The sequence below is a fragment of the Cyprinodon tularosa genome, unplaced genomic scaffold (genome assembly GCF_016077235.1).
Source record: "Cyprinodon tularosa strain WSP-4 unplaced genomic scaffold, ASM1607723v1 ctg939, whole genome shotgun sequence".
Lineage (NCBI taxonomy): Eukaryota > Metazoa > Chordata > Actinopteri > Cyprinodontiformes > Cyprinodontidae > Cyprinodon > Cyprinodon tularosa.
The window spans coordinates 21,264-38,680 of record NW_024039717.1 but is presented as its reverse complement, the minus strand read 5'-3'; the positions used below and the strand labels follow the sequence as shown (position 1 = coordinate 38,680).

General features: G+C 37.1%; 1 protein-coding gene across 1 annotated transcript; it reads left to right on the top strand.

Annotated features, from left to right (window-relative positions):
* Nucleotides 1-1,820: 1,820 nt before the first annotated feature.
* lgmn (legumain) lies at nt 1,821-12,849 on the top strand. Its single transcript, XM_038274902.1, has 14 exons — nt 1,821-1,939; nt 2,240-2,405; nt 2,612-2,709; nt 5,067-5,148; nt 5,254-5,336; nt 5,442-5,517; nt 6,429-6,491; nt 6,594-6,660; nt 8,609-8,727; nt 10,059-10,148; nt 10,270-10,479; nt 10,566-10,736; nt 12,149-12,216; nt 12,417-12,849. The coding sequence occupies exons 2-14, from the start codon at nt 2,262-2,264 to the stop codon at nt 12,457-12,459; spliced, it is 1,314 nt and encodes a 437-aa protein (XP_038130830.1). The 5' UTR covers nt 1,821-1,939; nt 2,240-2,261; the 3' UTR covers nt 12,460-12,849.
* Nucleotides 12,850-17,417: the final 4,568 nt, after the last annotated feature.

Below are 17,417 nucleotides of genomic sequence, written 5' to 3'. Positions count from 1 at the left end.
GGCTGGAAATGCTGATTTCCAAAACATTTCACTGAGTGGTCTATACAGTGTTAATTGGGTATAGAAAAACAATGTATGGATATCTGGCATTTGTTTCACCTCAAGTGTTAAATTTTGTAAGAATTTGGTTCATGCTTCTCTGACCAATTTTTTAGGGGTAGGAATGCTGCAAATATGTCAAATTGTTGTTGTTTTCAACCCAACAGTTTTTAGAGTGAAACTGACCGTAAAAACCTACAAAGGTTAATGTTTTTAAATCTTCTGTACAAGATCATAAATTAGGTCCTCCTGCTCTGACCATTATTTTGTGATATACTCATAATGATCTTCCAGAGGCCAGTATAGACGTTGGTGAGAGATGAAACAGCTGTTTTTATCAATGCCAAAAATCCTTAGGTGCAAGAAGTATTTATTCATTATTCCTTACACACATAGAGAATGTTAAATATGAAAACTGGAGCCTAGGCTGAAGTTCAACTGAAGAAACTCATTGCTTTTCCTACATCCACCTGCAAAACAGCGAATTAGCTTTGAACCATACCTCCACGAAAGCCAATCAGCATCCAAAGTTCATCTTAAAAGGCCTTCCATACGCACCTTTCTGCTCCTGTGTGCAGGCGGCGGATGCGCTGCCTGACTTCATTGAGATGACACAGTTTCAACCCACTTCCAGCCCCTTCTCCACCATCATGCCATGTTGAGTCTGGTTCTGCCAGAGGTTTCTTCCCAATGGGAAGTTTTTCCTCTCCACTGTCGCTTCATGCTTGCTCATCATTGACAGGTTCTCTCAACCTGTGTTATTCAAGCTGGACTTCCATCTTCCAGGTCCCGGAGTAAGGCTCTGGTATCAGCTCACATAATCCACTGGATCTCCCAATAAAGCTCAGCATACTAACTAACCAGCAGTCTACAGTTATTCAGTCTACAGACTGAATAACTTCATCTATATCCATCCACCACCAGTTTCAGGCCTGGGGGGGGAACAGCCCTATTCTTTGCTCCTGTTCATGCATATCTATCAAAATTCAGCGTCAGACAAAGTAATTGTATCAATACATTTCTTCTAATTGTCTTTTCTCTTTGTGTGAGTTTTTCAGATTGAAATATTATACGGTTAGGTAAAACAAACAATCAAAAAAATAAAAATAAATAACCATACAGGCTTCAACATTTTCCTGGACAATAAAGAGCTGAAACCAGTTGAATAATTCAAATCCTCAGTTCCCAAAATTGCTGCTCTTCACTAATTAGTCATGTCAAGAACACACAGAGAGCAATAAACATCAGATATCTTGTAGAAGTTATAGGTATGATGATCTAATGCCAGCCCTTCAGCTTTGTTACTGCATAATTACCTGTCTCCAGCACCTTACATCTCTTAAAGTCGTAACATACCGGACAAAAAAATCATGCATTAGGCACTCCTTTAAAATGTAAGAGTGATATAAGCTGCCATTGCTATTAAAACCTCAAATCTGCCCTTTAGCCAAACTATCTCCAATCTAAAAAAAAAAAAAAAAATCATTAAAAATAAATAAATAAATAAATGTAATAAATAAAATGTCATATAACTGTAAATAATAGCTTTTTTGGCGAGATGTCACCACTTAATCTTGGAGATACATCCATCAAATGTGTAATAAGGTCGTTATTATTATGCCACCCTTGTTTCCCATAAAGGCCATTGTTTGTACATCTTTAGATGGATTCGTCTTTCGATTTATACTTTTTACTGTGTTTGTTCAATTATATATTTTTCAGTTGTTTTTTTTTCAATCACATGATCGTTTACAGTGTAGCCCCGCCCAGCGAGCGCATTGATTGGCTGGCGTCGATGGACATTCTTCCCGACGTCCCTTATAAAGCTGATCCCGTCAGCCGTTTGGGATGTGCTAACTGATGCGCTGCTCTCACTACGACCTCAGCTAAGACATTAAAGGTAATTAGATATGATTTTGTGTTCTTTTTGTCATCAAATAACATTTTTCATATGTTATAAATGTTGTAGGTTTTATTATGTTCATTTTTATGTGGTTAGTGTGTCGCTGCTGCGTCCCTTCGGTTTTAGCTAGCTTCCCAGCATCATGTGACACACAGGCATCAGGTGTCCTGTTAAAGTGTCAATGTAACTTTAACCCTCCATATTTGTGCCACTTTTCTGTCAAGGCGGGGTTATTTGTCTCACTCTAAGGGTAAAGTTTCTAAAAAGTGCTTTTATTCCTGCTACTCATCCATACAGGGCTTCTGTAACAGTCATAATAATGCGTCAGTCGGTGCAGCTCGCGCTGCTTGGCCTCTGTGCAGCGCTGGTTGTCGGGTATCCGTTCCCGGAGGAGAAGGACTCTGCAAAACACTGGGTGCTCATCGTGGCCGGATCTAATGGCTGGTACAACTACAGGCACCAGGTAAGAGATGTAGCTTTCTGCCACATCGGAAAGTGTGCATGACTCATGCTTTTTTCCTTATAACCCGCATTCACCCCAGATAACACACATATTGAACTTCAGATAAGCTCCCTTCCCCTTTTAATCGAAGCTATCCAAGCCCCTAAGAAGCTCATAGTGCATCGATGAGCTACTAACATGCAGGAGCATTTGTTTTCCTCACCCAGGCCGACGCCTGCCATGCCTACCAGATAGTCCACAGAAATGGCATCCCAGATGAGCAGATTGTGGTCATGATGTATGATGACTTGGCAGAAAATGATCAGTGAGTTGGCATTTTTTGTTTTTCTACAGTGCTATACACTTCTCCTTTCTCCTACAGGGTTAAGAAACGTTATTTATTCCACAAATACATTTATTAGTAAGTTATAACACTAAAAATGACTATTCATATAGGTTTTTAGTTTATAGATTTACATCTAGTGTTCTCATACTGGCGCAACTACCACTGGTGGAATTTGTGCAGGTTTTATGTACTTTGAGGAAATCATTTTAGTATTAGTATAAACCTATTAAATGTTTAGAAGGGGAAGACGGTGATCTGGACACAAGAGCTGGTATATGTTTAATGGTGATGCATTTCGTGCTCTCAAACGGTTCAGCGGCATGTTCACTTGTGTAGAGCCAAGTGCAACTACTCAGCAAAATAAATAATCAGATCTTGCTTATTAACTTTGTTTTTATGAATGCAAAACACATTGGATTATAGGAAATTTCTTTTTTTTCTTTTATTTAATTTTCTTTTATCTTAAACATAGAAATTTTAAAAGTAAGAAAACAAAATGTAATTACACCATGATCCCTCAACCAATCCTGCAATGCTATGATTTTATTTTCATACAACATAATACTCCCCCTTAAAAAGTCAAATTCTTGTTGTAAAACATTTTCTCTCATAAAAACAAACTTAAAACTAACGTAAATGTTTTAGAGTGAATAATAACCCAAAAGTAGTTAGAACCAGCTTTTTAAACTGCATCATATTTAATGTTTACTCATTAGCATAATATCTCATCTTTAATGTGATTGTCTGGTCCAAGTGAATAGAAAAGAAAACAGTAAACATATAATCAGGTGTAAATAGGCCTTAAAGATTAGTAGATGTTATAATAGCCCCAGAACAAAATCTCATGCAATGACATTAATGACAAAGATTTGAAACAAAGATGTATCAATGATCTGTTGTCACCAATTTTATTGCTACAAAAACAAAAAGCAACATATTGATCATTATGCTTGTTACTTCTGCAATGGATAGAATATAAATAGTTAAAACAGTTTCAATTTTTTATTTTTTTTAAAGTAAACTTGCTTATTACACATTATATTTGCTCTGAATAGGCTAACAGTTATTACAGGCCAACTTTTATCTGAATAATTCATCAGGTTTTCACTTTAGGTTGGCAGCTTCCAGTTTGCTGTTTAACAGACGTGCACATCAATCCTCATTTTTATTTTGAAATCCAGGATAATTAAAAAGATGTTTCATACCTTGAGATCAAAAACCAACCCAAACCAAATGGAAAATTACAAAAATGACTTTTAGAGGTGCAGTAAATATCAAGAACTAAAAGTCTGCAGCCGACTGAAATGTGTTGATAAAGATCGATAAAGTCGAGTCTTACAATCGGGTCACAGTTAGAGAAGAGAAGTTGGGACATTTGGAGACAACTATTGGAATGTTTCATGTATTAGCTGCAGTTTTGTAGGGAGTTTGTTACATGTTTAGAAATGACAAGATAGAAAGAAAGAAAAAGCCCCGCCTCCCTGATACTGTTGCATGCCAGCTTTGTTGCGTTAATCATAAACTAGGTTGAGGAAAGTCACGAGGAAACACCGGCTGTGCTTCCTCAGAAATCAGTTGGACCTGACGTAAGGGAAAGTGCAGAGGTTTTTCCTGATCCGCAGCAGCCTGGATACAAGCGTTTAATCCAGCAGCTGAGGTTTGAAGAAGGGATTTCATTAAAAGACAGAAAAACCTAAACAGAACTTTGTCTTTTAACACATTTGTTAATCAGGTTTAAAAAACGAGTTTTATTTTTAATTAGACATTTTGTTTTTGCACAGTCAGTTGTAAATCAAGGTCAATGTTGTAAATATTTAAAAGAGAAGATAAATCAAACTGGTTTTCAATTATATTGATAAAATCTGTTTCCTTAACTACAGCCCTTGTTGACAGACATGTTTATTTAAGCCACACGATAAGTTCAACATGATAACCTATGAGTGATCTGGACGGCAGGCGGATTGTTGTTTTACACCTACTTGTCTCCAGAAAGTGGGTGAAGAAGCTGAAGTTTTATTCTGGATTATGCTTCAATATGGCTTATGTTTTTTCAAAGTTCTGCCAGATTAATAAATAATAAGCAGAGCAAACAGGAATTCACCTAGATCCTCATATTTGTTCTCTTTTATTGAAACATCATTTCAGGAATAGAGATCTGGGAGTGGAAACAAAATATTAGCTCATTATACTGTGGTGTTTGTATGAAAGCTAAATCGCTGTAGTTTTCACTTGCTTTGTCAAGTGAATGGTCATTTTCAACCATTTTCCTTTTAGGCTTTAAAGTCCTTACTCAGCCATATCCACTTCCTTCCTCTCAACTCTGTTTACCTTTGCAGGAATCCCACCCCTGGAGTTCTGATTAACAAACCGAACGGCACAGATGTCTACAAGGGAGTGCCTAAAGACTACACTGGGGATGTGAGTCGTAGGGGACAAACATTTGTGCAAAGATTAGCAATTTGTTTATATATTTTTTTTGTTAAAGTCAAACTATGTTAACTCTTTGTTTTATGTCCATGGCAGGCTGTGACCCCTCAGAACTTCTTGGCTGTGTTGAGTGGAGACGCCTCAAAAGTCAAAGGTGGTTCTGGGAAGGTGTTAAAGAGGCAAGTGATAAACAGAAGGATGAAACCCCACACACCAGCAAAACAGGTTTACCTGGTTTATTGGTGTGTTTTTACTTTGTCACATTGTTTTCTTTCTTTTCATAGTGGTCCCAATGATCATGTGTTTGTGTACTTCACTGACCACGGCGCACCTGGTATTCTGGCCTTTCCTAATGATGACGTGAGGATTTTTTATTTTTATTTTGTTTCACACATGTGAAATAAGGTAGAAACAGGAACCTCTTTGTTCATTGTTGACAGATATTGATGGGTCAGTTTTATTTGGACATGCTTTATAATACGATACGTCCTTTTTAGCCTTGCTACCGTAAATATTCAATAATAAATTCTTTAGGGAGCAAAAGCAACTCCTGTTGCTATCAAACAGAGGTTTTACTTATACTTATGATGTTTTGACAGACTTTCGACAATCTTTATTTGTACTAAGCACAGTAAGAACGACAATAACACTCTCCTCATGTGTGTTGTGAGAATGTTGATCATCAATATTTCTAAGGTTCAAAGGCACCAAAAAAAAAAAAAACACAGTACATTTACTGCACTTTGTTCCTACTTCCTGTTAGCTCTGTCTGCTGCCTGATGGAAACACAAACTTGTCTCCACATGCCTTAGAAAATAGCTTGTTATATCTCTGCACTTTCTCTGACTTCATACTGGATTAAGCAGCCACTTTTTTAGTCTTCCTTACTCAGTGTCACCTTCAGTAACAAAGAGTTAATGCAGTCAGGTAGTTGTCAGTTTGGTGCATTCAGTGCTTGGAAAAAGGTCATATTTTTTCAGGCTTTCCAAAACAAAGTTTTGATCATTTATCTTTATTTAGATAAGGATTTAGATAAGGATTTCAAGTTAGTTTATTTATATTCTCAACTTGAATAAGGTTAGCTTAGTTGCTACTGACCTTGCAACTTTTAACCGTTCTCCTTGACGCTAAAATTCTCTAACGTTGGAGATAAATAACTATTTATGCAGATTTTCTGGTCAGTATTCACCTACACTTGTTTGTCTGTCAGAAACTACAGTTATGGTGTGATTTGGAACAGTTTCAGTCAAATATTCCTCTTGTTTTTTCAGCTTCAAGTCGATGATCTCCAGAATACCATCCAGTACATGCGTAAGAATAAGAAGTACAAAAAGGTAAGTGGAGAGGGGGCGACAGGTGGGCAAATAAATTCTCTTTAGGCGGTAGCTGCCATGCAGGATTATCGGGTTATATCAGCTATTTGTTATCTTTCATAGATGGTGTTTTATATTGAAGCCTGTGAGTCTGGGTCAATGATGAACCAGCTGCCTGATGACATCGATGGTGAGCTGAGCTTTACGCCTCTATCTGGTGAAACTGTAATGCTAGAAAAGCAGAAAATTGCTTTGACTCAGTGAAAGTAATGTGGTCGGTTTCTTCATACTGTAACAATTCTCACATCCTTTTTGCCGTGAAGACTAAACCGTGATCAGCCCTGTGGCATGTGAGGCTCCGCTTTTAGCCTTTTATTCCTTAATCATGTCTTTCTAAACTTTGTGAGATCAGCGTTACAGGTTGTGGTCAATGCTAAGCATCGTTAGCCTCTCCAGTGAGTGGCATCATGTGATAAGCATAACATGATTGAAGTGCAAAGGTCGAGGTTCAATGTTTTATCAGGCCTCTTCTAAGAAATCAACACATTCTTCTGATTAAATTAAAATTTTGATTCTAGAGCACCTTTTAAATTCACTAGAAACATTTGGCACCGATTTCTGCTGGAAGCTGAAATGGATTCATCAGATAAAAATACATAAAATCGGTTTAGCTGTCGGTCTGGTTGTTCTTCCAATCTTTTGGTTCTGTTTTCAGCAGAATAAAAAATTAATGGGGGGGGGGGGGTTGTAGAGACACTCTGGTAATGTTCACAGTGTTTTTTCTGGCAGAGGATATAGATAAGGAATCAGTCGTTGCCTTTTATTAAAGTATTCTGACTTTTTCAGATGTTACAGTTTCAAACCACAAAGATATTTTTTTCTCCAGTTTCTAAGGTTTCATGTTCCTTTAATGGGAAGTTAGTGTCTGAAATGTTGCTGCTCATTGACAGTGAGCTGGCTAATAGGCAGCTTTTCTCATAGTAGCACAAAATAAAATAGGCTACAGGGATACTGTTTGTAGTAACTTTCCAGCTTACTAGCCAGCTGTTTGAAATAAACAGTAGATTTTTTTTCTAGTAAAAGTAAGAGTTTTATTCTACACCACTTTAAATGTTCTATGGATATATTATTTAAGTTAAATGTCTGACCTTTAAATATCTCTAAGGTTTAAGAAGAAAATTGCATGTTTTATATTTTTATTTGTGTTTTCATGCATTTGTATTCCTACATATTTAAGGAGGAATCTGCTTACAGCATTCATTTAATGTTTATTTGTAAGTCAAGGCAAGTTTATTTGTATAGCACAATTCAGTACATGGACAATTTAAGTGCTTTACATGAATTAGATAATAAAATAGAAGGAAAATAAAAGCAGAATAAAAGCAAAAGCATTTGTAAAACGAATAAAACAACTTGACCACAAAAAAGGAGAATAAAAGCAAGTAAAAAAAGTTGGATTACAACTGTAAACTAAAACCCAAGTTAATAGTTTAACTTAAATAGTCAAAGACAGCTCTAAACAAATGGGTTTTTAACTTGGACTTAAAAGAACTCAGGATTTCAACACTTTTACAGTCTTTTGGGAGTTTGTTCCAGATAAGTGGAGCATAGGAACTAAGTGCTGCTTCTCCATGTTTGGTTCTAGTTCTGGGTGAACAGATTAGGCTGGAACTAGAAGACCTCAGTAGTCTGGGAGGTTGATACACTGACAATAACAATTATTTATTGAGGTGCTGATCTATTCAGTGATTTATAAACTAGAGCAGCAGTGGAGAACTGCTTGTCAGACTAAAATCCCAAATTTTTATCCAGGAGAAATATATAATTTTGAGAGGGAAAAAATATTTTTATTTTTGGATAAAACAGCATAATCTGTTATGATACTCACTGAAAGTTTTATATTTACAGCATTTAAATTAAATACAAGTTATTTGTTATTCATTTATGTCTTGAATTTATATCAGAAAAATCTTAAAGGTATTCTTTTCTATTGAGTGGAATTTGCAGAAGTCCTGGTTGATATTTCTAAACTGTAAGTTCTACAAATCAGTGCCAGCTCCCCTCACTGACTTCTGCAGAGCACTGATGTCTGCCATACTACAGCTGTATCACTATAACCTAAAACCTGTGTGTTTCAGTTTACGCCACCACCGCAGCCAACCCGCACGAGTCCTCATACGCCTGTTACTATGATGAGAGCAGGGATACCTACCTGGGTGACTGGTACAGCGTCAACTGGATGGAGGACTCTGATGCGGTGCGTAAGGAAGCTGCCAAGCTGTAACATTTTTTTTTTTTACAGAAAGGGAAAGGTTTTTCAGTTGTCAGCTTCTTTTCTAAAAGTTTTTATTTCCTGCTTTTCTGCAGCTCAAAAGGTAACTATTGAGAATATACAGATGAAACCTTTTTTCTTCATAGACTTTAAAAAAAAAGACAAATATCATCTGACTTTGTGTTAAATGAAGATTGGGGGTCAGTTAAGATTTTGAATTATGTTAAGAATACAAATAATGTCTATTTGCTAAATGCCAAAATATAAAGAGCAGATATGTTTTAACTGTCTTTGAGTTAAAAAGTCTATTCCCCCCTAATCTTGCTCCATTTTATGCAATGTACCCGTCCCTCTTGTAGCAAAACAGGCCCACATCATCATCCTGCCACCCTCTTACTTTTAAGCTTTGACTTTAGCTTGATTTATGCTTGATAAATCGGCAAGGCCAAAATATGTCATATTAGCTTCCACACCCTTTGCATGCTGTCTGTGTGGACAGATTTTTCACATGGAACACCCAGGAAAATGTGTAACTATGCGGATAGCTCCACACGGAACAACATGATAGATGAGCGACAGCTTAATATCACCATGATGGTGGAAAAAAGATGTGTTTTCTACTTCCTCATGTAGTGTGTTGCAAGTATGGTGGTCCCTGTAGTCGGCCAGAATATTAGCTAGAGGGGTGAAAGCCGCATGTATTGTAAAAGCTGCAAACATATCTGCTCCCACTGCACTGATTTCACTGTGGAAAATGTTTTCGCTCTTTTCTGAGTTCATTTCACACCCACCATCTCTATCCTTCTCCTGAAATCATCTGCTGAGTAGTTTTCTTCTTATTCTTCCACCCATGATGTCTCAGAAAATAGAAATGTGACTGTACTGCTGTATTCAAACTCCAAACACTCCAAGCCAACATGTGTGCCTACCTATTGATAAAATCTTTATTAATAGGTAATAAGAATGAAAATATTTTCCTTTTTTAAACAGAAATGCAAATATCTGGTTTCAGATGTTTGCTGTATGAAAAAATACACCTTCTGCCCACAAACACCTGTTTGCAGATAAGCAGGAAAGGGAAGTGGTGAATTTTGAAATAGCAGCTGCAGGAGGTTGCTTTTGAAAAGAAGAATGATATCTCAGATAAAAGGGCCTGCTGCAGTAAATAAAAAAAAAAACAGAAACCTCAACAACATCATGTACTTTAAATGAGAACAGGTTCTAGGAGATGAAATGGTTAAATTACAAATGAGGTCAATTAAGGGGAAATCTCTTCTTCCTCATGTGATCATGTGTGTCTGACATTGGGCTTCTAGGAGGACCTGACAAAGGAGACTTTGATGAAGCAGTTCAAGATCGTCAGGAGCGAAACCAACACCAGCCACGTCCAGCAGTATGGCAACAAGGTTAGAACAAGAAGTTAAAAGTCTTTGCAGTTTTTAGCCATTCTGACTATGATGATGTTGCAGAAACTGCTTTATTTCCTTCTCTTATTATTTTTTCTTTTTTTTTTTTTTTCGGCCGCAGACCATGGGCCACATGAAGGTTGTGCAGTTTCAGGGAAATCCAAAAACATACAGGCCACCCACTGTTCAGGTGACCCCCCAACCAATCACAAATAAGGATCTCACCCCAAGCCCTGACGTTCCTCTGGCCATTCTGAAGAGGAAGCTCATGTCCTCCAATGATATCAGAGCCGCAAGGGCCCTGCTGTCAGAGATAAGCTCCCACCTCAAGGTAGAGAATTAAGACCTCCAGCACTCATGGCAGTCAAAACTGATCACTAATGGCTGTCTGTTGCTGCTGTGTCCCTTTGAGTTCAGGTCAGGGAGACTTTGGCTGAAACTATGCGTCAGATAGTTGAGAAGGTGACTGGCAGCACGCTGACGACTGAGGAGGTCCTGAACGAAAGATCCGAACTCTTCCAACATCAGTGCTACAAGGTGGCAAACAATCACTACAAACACAACTGCTTCAACTGGCACAAATCTGAGGTAAGCGCTTTCCCACCACGGAACCCAGATCAGGTGCTGATGCTGATCCAGGTTCACTTTTTTGTGGTGAACGGGTCACGTTTCTCAGATTCTTTAGAAATGAGTGACCAAAACTCTTTCACGTGTCCAAAGTTTGCTTCTGCTTCCAAAGAGGAAATGCGTGTTTTGACGTTGAACATAGAGCTGCTTTTAATCCAAAAACTGATGGGAGGAGAGAAGCATGACTCAGTCAGCTGAAGAGGAGCATCTCAGTCTTTATATGAATGATTTTTCTGAGTGTTTAGAGTTTTCAGGTTTATTCACACAATGTTGTTGAGATAAAGATCCCATTCCGTCGTTGAATGCCAGGAATGTGAAATATGTCAGGAAAGCCTCCATGCTCCAGCTGCTGCGTATAACTGAGATATAAATATCATCAAATACAAATACAGGCGTCAGGGAAATCTATAACACGGTCGGTTTTAGTATGTGCCATACTACATACTTTTCTGAACAATTTTATTGCTTTAGAAATGTATGGTTTTAAAAAATTTTCACGAAAGGAAATACAGAGAAAATAAAGTGTTGATGCTTTTTAAAAGAGACTTTTTTGTTCGTCCAACTCAGGTCTACAGTCAACTAAAACTAATAAAAGGGTAAAAACCAGAATTAACACTTTTGTTAACTGAAAAAAAAACCATATAATGTAGAAATTTCAGAAAAATTGAAAACAAACTGAAACTGTTAAAGGAATTTACAAAAATAATTAAAGCTAGCTAAATTTGTGTCCTAATCATAATGCATTAATTTGAGTTTTAGTTTCTGGTTGCAGCTTTCGCTTTTTTTTTTTTTTTTCCACATTACATTAGCAGATGTTGTTGCAGCCATCTGTCCATATCTGGGATTTTATTTTTATTTTTTATTTTTTTAGAAGTCAAGAGTAAATAAAACAATTACATTTCAAAACTATCCCTGGTCACAAATGCTTTTGTTTTTCATTTGAAATAGATGGATTGAACAGGAGAGATTTAAAGCTGGGGATTTTATTTTATAACTTAACCCTGAATCATGAGTCTGAGTAAAAGGGGGGATTTAAATGTGGTGAAATAAAAAAAACATACACAACATACTGAAATACCAGTTTATGTTGAACTTTAAGAATAAATCCCCTACAGTTCCTTCTGTTTGAGTTTTGGCCTATGCAGTGACGTAGTATGAATATTAAGAACAACTACCTGTGAATGTAAATACTCATTACATAGACTTTTATTCAACTTCAGTACTTTCCCTAAAGGCTTCAATTAAAATCTCTCCCTCTGGAAGTTTCTGGCCTTTCTGTTGCGAGTAGGAAACCAGAATTTGGCTGATCTTCAAGTGAAACAGAGACTGGGGACATTTCTGACATGTGATGTTCTGCTGTCCTTCCCTTTTAGTTTGAATACGCACTGAGGCACCTGTACGCTCTGGTGAACCTGTGTGAGAGGGGTTACCCTACAGAGAGGTAAGGTCTACTTCCTTGTTTGTTAAACCACCTTTGCATTAGAACTGTTATTTTTAATGGGAAACCCAGCCGGTAACCACTCAGCTCTTTGATTCCTGTGTATTCATCCTATCCATAATGTCCATTCCATATAACTGAAATTAGATTTAACACGACATGTGGAACTTTGGGTAATTTTGAGGCGTTTTCTTGCTTTCCAGAATCCTGATGGCCATGGACTCAGTGTGCCCCTTCAGTGGGTAAAAAGCACTTGTGTAAAACCATTTTGGCCTCAAATTAAACTGCTTTTCCACACCGGAGGAGCAGAGAAACCAAGCTTCAATTTGCACTGCTGGGAATCCAAGGAGCTGACATCATCATGTCATGAACACACTATTACACGTTTCTACCATGTTTGATCTTCCTGAGAGGGTTTTTTTTTTTACGCTTTATGATGAGATGCACTGTCACTGTGAAGAGTTTGTTGGTGTTTTACTGCTTCTTGCTTTTTTTTAAGAATATAAGACAATTATAACAGACTGTCAAATTGAATGTGTCATTAGTGTTTGATTGAGATTTAAAGAATGAACTCCAAACATAAAGGTTTGCTTTTCTTGAGAGATTTTGATTTTAAATAAAATTTGACAAACAAAACCTGCTTTTTTTGTTTGTTTTCTTTTTAACTTTGGAATGTTATTCTATCCTATCAGCAGTTTTCTTTTAGTTGAACATATAAAAGTCTCCAAATTGGCTCAAACGACGGATGAGATTTAGATATTTCAGCATCTTCAGGGTGATTCATATCTGGATTATTTTGGGACAAAACCACCAATGTACAGAATTAGAAGAAAGGTTGGTTAATTATTCTACTACCAAGTTAGATTATTAAATATATAGCGCCTAATCACAAAGAATGAAATATGAAAAACAATTCTCTTTATGGGTGGTTAAAGCTACCTCCATTTGGTTCAAACACCCTTTAAATCCTGATAACCCTCGGATTTTGAAATAAATGCCATCCCGTTTTCTGTCCATTTTTTTCCTAAGGTTTAGTCTGAAATTAGAAAGCTGTTTGACACTTTCGCTGTATCATCCATTTGAGTTTAGAGTTGTAAGCAATGGGATAGAAATGAGCTTCCTTAATGATTATAAAAGCAACCAAATCCAAAGAAGTGGGTTCCAGTCTCGGCTGGTCGTCCCTCTGGCTCTGCCATGTTGTTCACTGCTCCATTCCTCATTCCCCTTACTAGGGAGAAAAGAGATTTACATATTGCACAAATGCAAATACTTTTGAGTTTTAATTAATCTTTAAAACATTTTTCTTCTATTTTTTTTTTTTGGTCATAGTTAGGCTCAATAGTCTGTGAAACTGACATTGATTTAGTTCAGTCTAATGTCACCTAAAGGCTTTTCATTAAGTCTTGAGAATATTTGAAGTGTTTCCATCACATCATGGTTAAGGTGAGTTTATGTGCCTTACTTCACATCTGGTTTCAATTTCAATAAGCAATTTGACATATACTAAAAAGCAAAGATTAGAAGCTTCATCTCAAAACAGGAAAGGAAAGTTTCACTGGAAAACAAAGAGATTTTTCAGTGGTTTATGTGAATATTCAACCACTGACATTTCCGTACCTTTGATAAACCATAGAATAAAAGTATACTTTTCAATAGTTAATTTTTTCCCCCTATTTTTAGTTTAGGGAGAGCCAATAAAGATGTGCAAATTCACAAAGATTCTAAAGGTTTCTGAATAAAGAAAATTGTCCCACAGCATCACACATCCACCTCCATGCAGTGGGCATGATATGCTTTTCAACAAAGGCATCACACATTTCACAGCAAACCAACTTACAGAACTTAATCCTGATGGCAGCAAGAGGAGCTTTTTCTGAAATGCTTTCCAAACATCTCGGTGTCGTGTAGACGCTGTGGCTTCTCAATAAGTGATATGGCTTCAGGTGCCAACCCAGGTCTACTAAAGAAAGTAAAGTAAACCAAACAAAAAATATATAGTTGGGATTTCTTTTCAGAGATTGTTGTGGTGTTAAACAATAAACGTGTTTTAAAACTCTTTCTGAAAGGGAATAGTGCTCACTATCACGTCACTGTGTCATAAGAATATATTTAACAAAATCACACATGACTCAGTCTCTTAAATGACAGTGGTCAAAAATAATATTATTTTACAATAATTCCTCTTCGTCTGTCGCCCTAAAACAGATCGCTAACTTTTTATTCCATTTATGTTTTTTACTGAAATTAATCAAACAAAAACTTACGAATATACTTGACTTTTAGGTAAATCTTTGTACCTTTGATGACGCATATCTGGAAACAAGCAACATAAACAAGAGAAGTGCGACATCATGTGGCGAAATGTTATATTGCATATTGATAGAATATTTTAAATTGCAGGCTCAGTGCACAGAATAAGACTGCAGGATAGGAGTCAAAACGTCTTGAGAAACGAAAAACGGAGCACAAATCATTGTACCGATTTGGCAGCCAACTATCCTCCTGAACAACCATGTTGTGATAGTGAACAGCTGACCTATTAAATTGCTTAATTTGCTCCAATTGCTCATACTGAGCATATATGTGTCGACAGTGGAAAGAAAACTCTCAAGAAAATAAAAGCTTTAAAAGAATCGCAGCAAGGGTTCATTTGGCATGACTAATTAGGGACTTTATCTTCTGCAATTTGTGTAAATAAAAAGAAAACTCAATTGGCTTTAGTCAGTGGAAGAAAATATTTTTCTCTTCTGATAGTTGGGTGTTTTTTTGTTGTTGTTGTTTTAAAACTTATTTAATTGTATTTTTTTTACAAGCAAGTATTTTTTTGTTCAAATCGGGTTGTCTCCAATTTAAACCTGTTTTATGTTTTAAATTGTAGCATTTTTTTGTAAGACAGACCAAGTTAGCCCCTCATCAGGGCCTTCATAACAATGTGGGCCAACGAAACAGCAAGTTAGTAGCATGGGCTGTTGGACAGAGGCCAACAGGGCCAATGCTCCTGTAGAACTGGTCGTGAGCCATGTTATGGTCCCTGTATTGAAATTACTAACAGCAAAAAAAAAACAAAAAAAAAATTATATCATTAAATCAACTTTTCTTGAACTCTATTTTCCATTGATAAAGGTAATCGTAATGATTTTGGCACTGAGGACTGGATGTTTGGTTAATTTCTTCCACCTGTTTAGCTCCGCTCAGTTTTCATTGTCTCTCATTTGATCCACCTGTTCTAGTTCCTCTTTAAGCAGCCTGCTTCCAGCCATGAGTGCCAGATTGTTCGAGCCGTGTGTGAGAGTTCTCCAGCGTACCCAGTTGTGTTTTTGATTACCTCATCCTGACAAGCCTCTGAACTCTGAACTGATTTTTGGCTTGCCCCTGTTCCAGTCTGTTTCTGCCCGACCTGTCTTCGGACTGTTGTTTGGATTCTGCCTTTTAACAACCTTAGATCTGTTCCCCGACCCCAGTTTGGGTTCCCCTTTGGCATCTCTTTGTCTCTCTGATTTTCCGGCCTGAACATCTGTTCCTGCATCGACATCTGCTCTGGATTCTTCCCCCAGATTTTTCTGCTCTTCCTCGTCTGCTGCCTTCTGCTCATCAGTCTGCTCTGCTTCACTCTTGGAACTCTCTGGACAGCTCCATGCTGTGGAGAAATCATCCAACTGGATTCCACTAATTCTCTGGGCTCAGACAGGACTCAAGTACCAGGTTAGTGACTCACTTGCTCGTTATGGTTATGCCGAGTTTTGTGGTCACTAACCTGAGTATCTACCTCTACAGAGATTCCAGTAGGCTGGTCCCAGCAGATGAGGTGAGGTTTACAAAGCAGTCAAAAAAAATTTTGGTTTTTAAACACATCTGTTCTGCCTAACTGAATCCTGGTTCCTACTTTCTGAGAGAGAATTTCCAGCTGGATTAACATTTATTCTTAAAATAATAGGAATAAAAAATCATTATAATATTCCTGGTTTGTAATATCTAATTGTCATTTTTAAGAGCAGAAATACTAATTCCTTTGGCAGATCTGTCTATTTTAGGTCTAGAATAGTCACTTCTCGTGTTTTTATGAGGGTTTTGATGCTGAATAGTGGATGAAACTAAGTGTGCAATTAGTAGTTTTCATTCATTTATTGCTTTGTGTCTTTACCTGTAAAACAATCACTTTTTTGAGTGTGCAACCTGTTGGGCTCTTTTTGGTATCAAGACAATTGTTCTTATTACCACATTGCCAGACAGGACACTGTTAAAATAAATAAATAAATAAACAATTCAGTTCAACTGGGCTTATTTCCATAGGTGCTATTAAATGTCATATCAAGGCACTTTACAAAACAAACTGATCAGAGTTTTAGTAGGATACACTTTTTTTTTATTGATTGTAATATCAGTTCCATTTATTATTTCAGTATAGTTCAGATTATAATTTCTGCTGGTTTTTGAATTATTATGAAGTAACCTAGTCATTTGGCCACACTGAAAAATGGTAGGAGATTCTCTATTTGTAAAAATAAGTAAACCTAAAATGTTGTGATTCGCTGAGCATGATTTTATTATGAAACATCCTTGTAAATGCTACTGTTGTGAAACAGACATGTTTCAGTCATGACCACATCACATGGAACAAAGCTCCACCTAGTTTCTGAAAAGGAAATCCCCTCCCTTTGGTTTGACTGGGAAACAATCATGAGAGCATGAATGTGAAGGTAAAACTGAGGGCTGCATGGTGGTGCAGTTTGGACAACATGGTGCCTTCTTGCAAGGAAATTGTGGGTTCAATCAGCCATCTGCAACATGCAACTGGATGATTGTTGCAGGTGCTTTTATTTGTAAATAGTTGTGGGTTGCCGTGCTGTGGGTTAGTGACCTGCACCATGCTGGAGGCACAAATTGATCATGATGGCCATGCAGTAGAAGATGGAAGGATAGTGTGGTGTTGCATAAGCAAAACCTAGAAAAACAAAACCTAATCTTATTGCATGCAACGTGCTATATAAACCCAGCAAAATTTTCTTTTCATTGTACCGATTTGGCAGCCAACTATCCTCCTGAACAACCATGTTGTGATAGTGAACACCTGACCTATTAAATTGCTTAATTTGCTCCAATTGCTCATACTGAGCATATATGTGTCGACAGTGGAAAGAAAACTCTCAAGAAAATAAAAGCTTTAAAAGAATCGCAGCAAGGGTTCATTTGGCATGACTAATTAG